A 12,067-nucleotide genomic window follows, 5' to 3' on the forward strand; every position below is an offset into this window, starting at 1 on the left:
CAGCGATAATCTGAGCCTGGCTCAGTGCCTGGCACTTTACGACTCAGTAAATGTTTGTGATTTTTTTGATTACCTAAAGACTTTACACCTTCGAAGCACATAAAGAAAATCAAAAACCCTCTGCATGTGTTTTCCTATAACATCCTACAATGAGGAAGGTTTTGGGTATCTGTCCTGTTTGAGGCATATAATAGGTATTTCATAAAGTGGATTGAGCTGGAAGTACAGTTATTTTGGAGTATAAGGTAGGTAGAAATTTTATTTTCAGAAACTAAAGCACTAAAACAAATATTTGAAGAATGATGGAAAAAATCGGACAAATGCTGTAATATCAATGACAGTATTTTATGCAGCTTTGTCAAAAAACTTTATGAAATACAAACAATATTTCTGTTGAATTAAAGATATATTGTGTCAGTTTGTTGAACTGACTAAATTGACAGTTTCTGGAATACTTCAAGGTAAATTAGAAATCTCTGGAGGGAAAAAATGTTGTGTGCTATGAAAATGCTTAAGAGAAAACCATCTGACAATCTATTTTTGTTTGACCTTAATTTCCCATTTTAAATTTTAAGAATACTTTGAATTCTAAAATAAAAATTATCAAGATATTTTTAAATTTGTTTTTGAATGACAGCAGACTAAATAATGTCAATATTATAGGTTTTCCTTTCCCTTGGGCATTAAAACTGTAATCTGTACTTTCATATTTCTTGCTTTATATTAGCAAAGTGGAGACAGACCAAAGGAGTGCTGCTTAAGACATTCTAATGGAAAATTGAGAAAACAATCTCCAGTGTCTAATTAAAAATTAGACCCATCACTTAATAGTTATCATGTATATTTGTAAGCTTCTATTACCAGGTTGCTAACAGTGTATGTACATGTGTGTTTTATCCATCCCAACAGAACCTAGACCTACAACAGTGCTTATTTTCTACAGTTGTAATCTGCTGGTTGACACTGTTTTGTCCTACAAATATTTCTTTCAGTGAATAATTCACACTCAAACTGCATATTGGTAACTATATTTAAAACCAAAAAATTCATCACATAATAAATACATTTTATGCACATGTTAACTTCAAATTTACTTCGGAAAGCTATTTACAATATAAATAATTATAAATGGGAACACTTTGCAAGATATAATTGACATAGCTAATGTTTTCTACTTTACATTCCAAAGTAAAAGTTCAAATTACAGATTTATACTACGATGTCACTAAAAACTTTACATTGCAAGATGGTATTTGAAATATTGGCAATCAGTATCTTCTTTCACAAATATAATCCTTTTTATAGCATGTCAGTCAAAAAAACAAACATAAAATACTTTATCTTTTTTGAAGTGCCTACTCATATGTTTCATTTTTTGAAATTTGTCCCCTTTGGAAAAGAAAAGAAAAAAAGTTACAGTACTTCTAAAAACTTTTCACGCCATTTCATTTCTTTTGAAATGTCAACACACCAGGGTTGTTGGGTATAAATTCAATTGTGATTAAATGTGTTCCAGATCAGGAAATTTGGACAAATTTTCCACTATATAGGTTTATGAAAGCAAAGCCCCATGCAGCGAAATTACAATAATTAAAATTATAAATGTTTGGTTTAAAATTATTAATTAGGATTCCTTATGTGAACCATCACTTTTTGAAAAGCACAGAATACAATCTTGTTTCTTGCTTTACAATAGCATGTGTGTAGACACACATGTAAATATAGCACATGTGTTGCACACATGTAACACATGTGCAATGCACTTACATTACATTGTATGTGTAAATGTGTGTGAATGTATGTCTACACACAGACAGCCTTTCTGCATACAATCTTAGAGAAGGAACTCTGAACAAACCCCTATTTGGACATGAGCACAATCTCAGTTTTTGAGTGAAGCACTACCCGTACAATTCTCGTGTGCAAGAAATGAGCACCACACGGAAATTTTCCCCAAGAACATTTTCTATGTAAGCTATCCTTTCCATATGTTCATAGCTGTTCTGTCATTCATTTAAACTTTAGAATGATAATGAATGTTTTATCCACAATGTATTTCCCAGTAAGAACTAATAGATTTTGCTGTCTTAGAGTCAAATAAATTCCTATTTGAAAAAAACTGACATTTACATAAAAGTCGAATCACCTACTTAAGAGAACCATAGGATGTACATCTATGTCCTATGATGTGAGTGAACTAGGGAGTTAGATTTGGGCATTCGAATGCTTTAAAGAGAGCATATTAAACTGTAAGCTACCCACTGGGCCAGGTAAGTGACCCCAAAATGGCCAAATCCTCAGTTTTCCAAGTATCAGCATTCACTCTGTCACTTCCAAATTCTACTAGTATCAATAGAATTTCACGGAACATCTTAGTAATGTCCTGCTCTTGAAAGAGAGAGGGAGAAGGGGGGCAAAGGAGTGAAATGGGGAACCCCTGTAAGAGTGTCAGCAATAAAGAGGGGGGAGAAAGCTGTAAAATAGCACACCTGTATTCAGAACGTCTCTATAGCTGTAGTGTCTTCTATTAAATTTAATTGTTCTAGGTCTTGGGGGGAAGGCCTTTTTCTAATTTTAAAATATCTCTGCATATTTTCCAAATGATCTTTTATTGAATCAATCTTTATCCCCTGCTTTTTAAAATGGAGCATATTATCCTTTTCCAGAAGATCCCATCAAAGCTTATTTTAAGTGGATTCTCTGCCCAGAGGCATCAAGTGGCAGCAGGGTATAGAGAAAATTAAGAATACCACCCAATGGAAATAGCCTAATCCTATAAAATAAAACCAGGAAAGAGTGAGTGGGTTTACTGAAGGCAAATCATTTCTTGCCTCCTGTCTCATTTTGAATGTCATATCAGCACGATGCCATGTTCTCTTATACCAGGCAATTACAGTTTTAGAAAGCTGGTCCTTTATATTTAACACAGTATGTCAAAAGATGGAGCTGAAGCACACCTACATGTCTGAACTGTAATGAGAATAACAATAATATCATGCATCCAAAAATAATTTGTCAACTCTGTATATTCTCAATAATAGTTCTAACAAAAATTTCCCAGAGAAGGACAGGGGAAATATTCATTGATTTCTTTGGTCATCCAAATTTTTAAACTAGGTAGGACAGGCAAGTAAAATGGGTTAAAGATATTCTTACTATTACTAAAAAGCATGAGCTTTGTTTCATCTAATGAATTGCTATATATTGTAAGAGTAATTGGGTAGAGCACATTCCTACAAATCCCCAAGGTGATATATAAATCACGCTTCTCTCTCTATTTCAATCAAGCATTATGATTCTCAGCATTTAATGAAGTTATGGAGATCAAGGCTTAAAATTAAAGCCAATTTAAGTTTAATTCTAACTGATTGAGTTATTGGGAACATACATATTTTACATCCCATGTTTTAAAAAGACACAGATGACATCTTCATTATGAGACAATATGCTCCTGCACAGAACAAAATAATGTAGATTATGACTATAGTTTAACTAACATATGTATGTGTACAGTATATTAAAAAGTTACCTTGCTGAAAACTCAATTTATTTTGGGTCATTTTGCAATAATCATGCCATGTTGCAAAAAATGTGAGCTATATAATACTGTGGGCCTGTAGGTATTATATGTAATATAAAGATGCTACTATGAAATTACTGACATATAAAGTAAATAAGCTATATTTAAAACTGGGTCAGTCTATCAAAATTTTTAAGATGTAATTTAGTTAATTCTGCTCTCATTTAAAAATGTTGGACTTACTGTTTTAAGGAGCATTATTCCTTCTGATTATACCCTTTTTGTAGAGGTTATGATTTATTTCTTTCCTCAATTAATTTTTTCCATGTAAATATTCTACTGAAATTTCTTTAATGACAGTCTTTTCTTCAAAATCTGTTCATTTTCCTAAGATTCTATTTCCTTTATAGCATCTGTCTCTGACCTTTTCAGTAGAATGTGTACCATCAATAAAACCCATCTGTATAGACTTCCTTTCCAAAACACACCATATTCTTCAGATACTTCTGTCCTTGAACCATTTATCCCTCTACAGAAGTCTGTAAAACCTTTAGCATTCCTAAAGCCTTACTTCATGTTGCAAAATGATCAAAAATTAACTTTAAGTATTCCAAGGGCTTCTCATAAATATTTTTCTCAAAATTACAGAATACTTTTGCTTGTATAGTTCAATATGTAGTTTTTATCATTTGAACTTTTTTGAAAGTATATAGAACCGCTAGCTTTCTCACTGACTTGCACTTTTTCCATTGACGGCACAATGTTGCTCTGTCACACCCATGACAAATGTATTTCATTTTATGTAGCCACTTTTCTCACATACAAACAACCCAGTATTCATCTCCCAGATTTTCATCATTCAGATTGTCACCTACCTATGGATTGCCAATAACTGTGTTATGTGATGAAAATATATTACTAATCCCTGAGTGTTCAATGTCATGGTGTCTTCAAAATTATAAGTCAATTCCTTCCAATACATTCCTTCTGAATATGGCCAGAGTTGCAGGCATGGGACTCCTAGAAAATATCAGCTATGAAACTTCTTTAATCATTTAAGTCACTTTTATTACTAGAGAATAGTGCATTAAATAAATCTTACTTATTTTTCTTTTCCCTCATCAGTTCCTACTATCTTCATACCAGCTAAACTAGAAAGTTGTCTGTAACTAGACACGCCTAAAAGAGCCCATGCATCTGCTTAAGTTACAAAGCATCTAGACCTCTATTTGAGTGCAGAAAAGCCAGAGTGATCAGTCTTGACAACTCACAGCAGAGAGTTAACAAGTTCAGTTCTGCTGCACCACTGAACCATGGAACAGTAGAACATTAGAACTGCCATGCAGATAAAGAAATTGGGGCCCAGGAGTGATGAGTGATACACTGTAGTCCCAAAATAAGTTATAGGCAGGGTCAAAACCAGAACCCAGAGATCTTGGCATTTAGACTGCTGGTCTTTCTCCTGTGTCACATGAACTTAAGACCAAGTTTATTGTTTGCTGTTTGTAAACAATAAGGAAAATGAGTACTGCACCTGTTCCTCCAGTCAAAGTACTATTCTTGCCTTTCAAATCCCCTGTCTGTCAGCCTAAGCTTTTATCTTAGATTCTCTCCTGAGGTTTTCCACATGTTGTCACATTTGCACATCTGTGCTTTGAAATGTTCTCAAACACTTAACTGCTATCATGTAGCACTTCACTAGTTTCTGTTAGTTTTTGTACTTATTCGACTTTTTTCTTGGTGAATTGGTTTGAGTTTTTTATTTGGTTGGTTTTATGAACCCCAAGTATGTTAATTCCACATTCTGAGCCTTAAATTAATTGCTTTGAGATATTACTTCATTTCCCTTGGCTTCTGGCCTTTCTCTCTCACCATTTCCAGTCGGGCACTCCAGGGTTCTGATGTGTGTCCCGACATCTCAGTTCTTCCTCTTAGAAGAACCCTTACTGATACGGCAGTGTGATCCTGTTCCTCGTCTAACTCAAAAATAAGGTAAAAAAATCACCACTTCCTGATTGCTTTTAATGGATGCCACGTGAAAACCCATTCTTATACCATATCCATAGGCGTTTCCCTAATTTATTCCTGAACCAAATCAGCTGGCTGGTTAGAAACACAAAGAAGAAAACAGTTTCCAAGATCTCTCCCTCTCTTTCTTAGTTGGCTGGAGAATGAACATTTCTTTAACAAGTTTACTGTTCTCAGGTTAAGGAAAGTTACCCATTTTGGGTGTATTTATGGTACATAGCCTAGACCTCTGCACAGAAAGTGGACAATGCGGTCTGTCAATAGCGGCTGTGCGCACGCTTGAGTTTCACTGGATCATCACAGCACGAGGCTGTCATACATCAGTCCTTCCGTGTGCTACACATGCTCACTTAATCTACACAAGTATTCTTCAATTTGAAATTTATCTACTCTGTTCCCATATAGTTAGAGGGGAAGTTTTTATATTCACTTTAGCTCCATCGTCTGTGTATAACCTTGAATGCTAGTGCTGTTTTCTTTGATTTCAAAGGAACACATGTCAAACACCCAGTAACGGAAATTATCCTCTCTAATAATCTGTAGCATAGGAAATGCTGGTCATTGGGGCATGAACCTATAAATATGTTTCAGAGATCTTTAAAGAACAAAATATTTTAGAAAAACATCAGCTTCCATTGGTTATTATAACAGATGTTCCCTTGTGTCCTTGTGCTGGGTCTGGCTGCATCCTTAGATGGGACGTTACCTCAAAGTGGGAGCCATTACAGCCCAAGGAATAGTTCCTAATGGTTTCGCTGTCATATAAGTGCTCCAAGGCATATCCAGTCAATGTGTAAGCATGCTTATCAAAATATTGCCGGTGAGAGCCAAAGCAGTTTGGGGACACGGCAGGATGGTCTCCTGCTGTCTGATGAGGAGACATATCCGAATGGAGATAGTCCTTAGCTAAGATCAAACTGGATTTTGAAATGCGATCCGAATTGGGACTGCTTATCCGAGACAGTGCAGTGGGACTGTTGTCATAGTCATTTTCATGGGGACTCAGCATCTTTCCCTCTCTCTGCTGGATATGGTCACATGGCGAAGTGTTGGCAAGGGTGGAACCATGGCAGACTTCGCCTGTCGGTGGGGCCTGTTGGTAGTTTGCAAAACAGAGGGAGTGTTTTTTCGCAGCTCCGTTAATGGAAGCCATTTGGTCTGGGGGGGCTTTCCTTAGCTGCAATCTGTTCTCTTCTTCTTTAATCATTTGCTGGGTAGCTCTTATCAGAGTTTCAATTTTGCTAGGTTCATGTGGGCTACTTTGATACGGCTCAGTGCGATACCGTTCACCTGATTCGCTGGCCGATCCGGGGTCTGGAGAACTGACCACACTGTCTTCATCCCAGTGACCTCGCCCTAGAAACAAGAAAAAGTAAAAGGTAAGTGGTTTCAAAATTCACCCCCAAAATGTAAGTGTATTTCTTTTTTAAAGAAACCTTGTATCTTTCATTTTTCATATATGCACCAATATTTGAAAGAGACAGGCTCCCCCCATGACAGAGTATCAAAGTATTATTCTGGAATTCACAGTTCTGTGGCTTTTAAGTCCGATGAAGACTATAACAAGTATTTTAGAAGGTAAACCTTGTTCATGGATTGTGAATGCCAATTAGAAAAACAGTCAAGAGTACCTACACTTCATGTATGCATCACTAAACCTGTCAGGCTGTAAATAATGAAAGAAAAATGCATAGTATTTGGCTTATTTTATTTTCTAGAAAAGTATCATATTAAATCAATTCTTAGAAGATGCTGTCATTTGGGTTTGAGGGAGATACTGATATAGGCTGGACTATTTTCCCAATTCCAACTAAATCAACTAAAATGTCAACATTGCTAAATGTATTTTAAGTACAGTTACAGTAAAGAATCTAATGTTAGCCCTGGCTGGCATAGCTCAGTGGATTGAGCACGGGCTGCGAACCAAAGTGTCACAGGTTCGATTCCCAGTCAGGGCACATGCCTGGGTGGCAGGCCACAGCCCCCAGCAACCGCACATTGATATTTCTCTCTCTCTCTTTCTCCCTCCCTTCCCTCTCTAAAAGTAAATAAAATCTTTAAAAAAAAAGAATCTAATGTTAATTTTTAAACTGAGGATTAAGAATATATATACTATATATGTATATATGTAGACATGTGCATGGATATGTATATATCTTATCACAGTCAAAGATATAAATATTGTCTTCTCAAATCTAGTGATAAAAATCTCAGTTTTACATATAATCATAGAGTAATTCATATCTTAGAATATTTCTGAAATAAGGTAAAGGATAAATTAAAATTTAAAATGTTAATAACAATGCATTCTGCCCTAAGCAGAGAGATCTAATGTGAAGGAATAATGTATCCAAAATATGTTCCATGAATTAAATAACTCTCAAAGCAGTCCGAAGTCAATATGAAAAGAGAGAAGAGGAGCAGGAACACATGAAAGCCGTAAACTGCTTCACGCAGAAAAGCCCTGGATCATACTCTTCACTGCTTTCCTTTTCTCTTCTCTTCTTGTTTTATTTCTAATATTTTCCTCCAGACCATGTACATTAAGCCAGGATTTTCACTTCACTTCATTCTTTGGCAAGCCATTGTTCTTTGCCTTGGGTTTCCATTACTAGTCTAATAAAACTAGAGAAACTCAAAGTAAAAGGGGAAAAAGAAAAAAAATGAAAATCATAGCAGGCAGGCAGTGCCGGGTGGCATCTGACAGAAGACTTCATGGGTGAGTGCAGCACCGTCTAGCACATGGCCCACCTGGCTGATGCCAAGAAGAGTACCATCAGGGCCATCGGATCAACCTTAATGACACTGAATTTTAATGAGATAGGGAGAGTTTCAAAGACCTGACTGAATCCAACTTTGAAATGGACAGAATGTGCTCCTTGACCAGTTTACTGTAGAATGAACGAAAAAGAGTGTGAGTAGCACTAAAGGCCTTCACTGCCATGCCCATTTCTGTGTGTTCATAAAGCCACGTAATAATCTCAGGGTGAAAAGCTCGGGAGGTACTGCATATCTCTCCACCCTTTACTCACAGGGGTCATGGAGAGTTGTCATAATGAGGAGGGAAGGTGGTAGTTACTGACATTAATGCCCAGAGGTCCAGGAAGGTTAAACTTTCTGTGATGTGAGTGATAGGCCATGAAACAAAGACTGCACCCCCTACACACACGCCAACAGTGCCCTCAGAGACAGACATAGCTGGATGAGCCCTCAAACCACTTAAGTCCACATTTGAAGTGTGAAAATGCAGAAGAAAGTAACACAAAAAAATTTAAATATATACATAATACAAGTTCAATAGACTTACTCAACAATTCACTTTAACTTAATTTCTGCACTTATTTGATGCTTAAAATGGGAATCACCTATCCAAAATAAATGTGTTTGGTAAACTACTAGCAAAATCAATACTCTTAAAGAGAGTAAAATTGGTTTTCTAAATCCCATTGGTGTGAGTTTCTGTTTTGTAAACTCAAAGGAGAAAACCACAGGGTCAATCCCTGCAGTGTGCAACCTAGAATACCATAAACCTGCCCAGGGATCCACTGCAGCGAGCTCAGGAGTCATTTCAACTGCCCTTACCGTGGATCCTGTGGACTGAAGCGATGTGAGGCATGCTGTTTTCATAGGCTTCTCGGCTTTCTGGGGAGGCCTTGGTCAGGGGCAGGGCTGTTCGAGAGCCCCACCAGGGCTCCCTCCCTGCTTGCTGCGTCCCCAGGAAGTACCTGCCGGCCTCACAGCGGCCTCCCTCACAGGCCTGAGTGTGGAAATGCCTCTCCTCCACCAGCCTGGAGGGGTCGAGCGCAAAGCCGTAGCAGAGGGCGCTGCGGTCAGAGAACTGTCTGTAGGCGCAGGACGCATCGTGCTGAGAGCCTGGCCTGTCCGCGGGTTCCAGCAGCTGCGGAGAGGCTGTGTCTGTCAGGGGACTTCCACCCCACTGGCTGTCGTGATCAGATTCCGATCTTTCTGTGTGAAATCCAGAGTACTGAAACCAAAAGGTGAAAAACATACATTTTAAAAAAACAAAAACAAAAAGAGCCTTTACTCTGCAAGTTCCCCTAAGGACATAGTGGGCTTCAGGCACCAAAAGAAGACTCATTCTCGTACCAGCTGTGCACCCCTGACTTGCAATCAGTAAGCAGTCAGGCAAAACAAAATCCTTTTCCTGCTGAAAGGAGATAAAAATAATAACAAACATGGATGGAACTAAATGCCAGGCACTCTTGAAACTGCTTAATGTGAACTACCAACCCCCCTCCCCACTCACCAGTAGTTCTATTAACTCTTTAATGGCTATATTAGTAACCCATTGTATGGATAGGGAAGTTAAGGCACAAAGAGGAAAAGCAATTTGTCCAAAGCCACAGAGTTGGCAGGTGGCAGCACCAAACTTCAAACCCAAATTCTCTATCACTACCCAAATGGCATTGCCAAAGGAAGAGTCCAAAAAGGCTTCATATATTACTTCTATTGCTTCTATTTTTTATTTGTTTTCTGAATTTAAAAAAAAATAGGATTAAGAAAGGCATCAACGTGCTGCACCCTAAGTTTTTTTAATGTGATTTTTTTAATCCTCACCCAAGGACATGCTTATTGATAATGCTTTACATGGGACTGTTAACTCTCTGAGGGCAATGCTGGCTATATGGTAGGGTAAAAGCTTAGCTAATGCAATTTTAATATAACTTTCAAAAAGTCTTGCCCATATAAGCTGGCCCTATTTGCTGGGGTGTGCTTCTTGCTTTCTAAAGTGAACTTCAAATATGCATAGGACCATCATGAAAACCAGCTGCCAGCCATGCTGTGCCTGTTTGGAATCGTACTGCTTACTTGTTGCCAGAGTATTTGGTCTGGTGCTGAAGGAAATGTGAAAGGCTCAGCAGACCTCTCTAGGAGGTATGCTCAGTTTGAAGGTCCTCATGACCATTAAAATTAATAATACAATTTTTACCAGTTTTTGGTTACCTAATGCCAAACACAGGTCTAAGTACTATACAGAGATTTCCTGGTATGATAATAATAGCCATTTATTGAGAACTTGTTATGTGCCTGTCAATGTGCTAATCATTGTGTGTGTGTGTGTGTGTGTGTGTGTGTGTGTGTGTGTGTGTGTATGAATATAAATATATCATTAAATCCTCATAACTACCTGGACAATAATACAACTTCATTTTATAGATGAGGAAACTGTACCACTGAGAGTTTTAATAGGATGGTACAGGCACCCCACTGTCTATCTGGTCTAAAAGGCTGCACTCCAAACCACGGTTTTACACTTGAGAGAAAACACTGTTAAGGAAGAGAGGAGAGAGAAAAGGATCCAAGGTCAGAGAGATTTCTAGAAAAGTGGCAGGAACTGCTTTATAGTCTCAGAAACCAGAATATAAGTCCATTTTACATATTCATTCTTAGCCCAGATAAAAGGAGGAATGGGTGTCTGTCGTGGTATGGGGGGGGGGGCGGATAAATTCCTAGACTCCACAGTTCTTTACTTGTCATGTGCTAGTTGAGCAAATTTTACTCAGAGTGAAACCTTCACAGGACAAGGTAAACTCTTTCCTTCACACTGGGCCCACCCTGAGCAAAAGAAAGAACCCTGACTTCCCCACTCAGTGCAAATGTGCAGCCCAGTTTAGGGGCTCCTGGAGCCAGGGAAATGAGGTACAGAAGTTCCTCTGGGGAAACTTCAAAATATGCTAATAAAGACAGCATGCTCAGGACAGAGTTGTGTGTAAGTTCTGGGTTCAAGATTTTTCCATTACCATTTCTAATTATTACTTTAATTATTTTCCAAATGTACATATGGATTATTGGCATATTCCATCAAGAAAAAAATAATAGTAAATCCAGCTTCTTTCCCTGCAGGACTATAAATTGGGTACATCAGGGCATCCCGAGCCCCATTTTCCTACATCACACCTCCACATGGCATCAGCCTTTCTTTTCACGAGATGCCACCTTCACTTTCACCAAGTGATTGTTGCACCCCCTCTCCTTACTGCATGAGAATCAGCATGCTATACATTTGCCCTTCAGATGGTGCCCTAACACCATCCATGTACTTGCCTAGGAAAGATTCAGATCATCCGTGCTAGTCCAAGCTAGCAACTGTCCAGACTCTGCTTGTTTTGATAAAAGTATAAACCAGGCCTATTTCTGAAGTACTCCAGTCAAGACATTTGAGCCCTGTTGAGAGGGGGAAAAGCTTCCCATGAGTATATATGGGAAAGTGCTATTGGCACAGCAGAGAACATTCTGTCCTCTGCTCACAAAGAAAATTCAACACAAGGTAACCCTGGCATGCATGAGGTACACATTTCAAGAGCATCCAAAGAAGAATTTGAGGGATAAGCTTCTTGTCAATAGTCAGGAAACTACAACAGCAAGTACACTGCCATTCAAACAGGCAGAAATCAGGTGATTAAGTTAGATCAAGACCTCACATTGCTCTAGAGGCACAGAGGAAAAGCCTAGCCGTAAACCTTTGTTTTTCAAGCTCTGTAAACTTGCACCAGTGTG

The 12,067-nt window shown here is 38.1% G+C and overlaps 1 protein-coding gene across 2 annotated transcripts in view; it reads right to left on the reverse strand.

Moving 5' to 3' along the window:
- Nucleotides 1-1,023: 1,023 nt before the first annotated feature.
- Nucleotides 1,024-12,067, reverse strand: part of SIM1 (SIM bHLH transcription factor 1) — a 70,428-nt gene continuing 59,384 nt past the window's right edge. For both annotated transcript variants that reach the window (XM_045844172.1, XM_045844173.1), the window contains exons 11-12: nt 9,131-9,533; nt 1,024-6,904 (exon numbers count right to left, since the gene is read on the reverse strand). In XM_045844172.1, coding sequence (XP_045700128.1) covers nt 6,174-6,904; nt 9,131-9,533 — 1,134 coding nt within the window. In that variant the 3' untranslated portion in view covers nt 1,024-6,173. The remainder of the gene's footprint in view (nt 6,905-9,130; nt 9,534-12,067) is intronic.

This window comes from Phyllostomus hastatus, unplaced genomic scaffold, assembly GCF_019186645.2.
Source record: "Phyllostomus hastatus isolate PE091 unplaced genomic scaffold, TTU_PhHast_1.1 phas_contig_40, whole genome shotgun sequence".
Classification (NCBI taxonomy): Eukaryota; Metazoa; Chordata; class Mammalia; order Chiroptera; family Phyllostomidae; genus Phyllostomus; species Phyllostomus hastatus.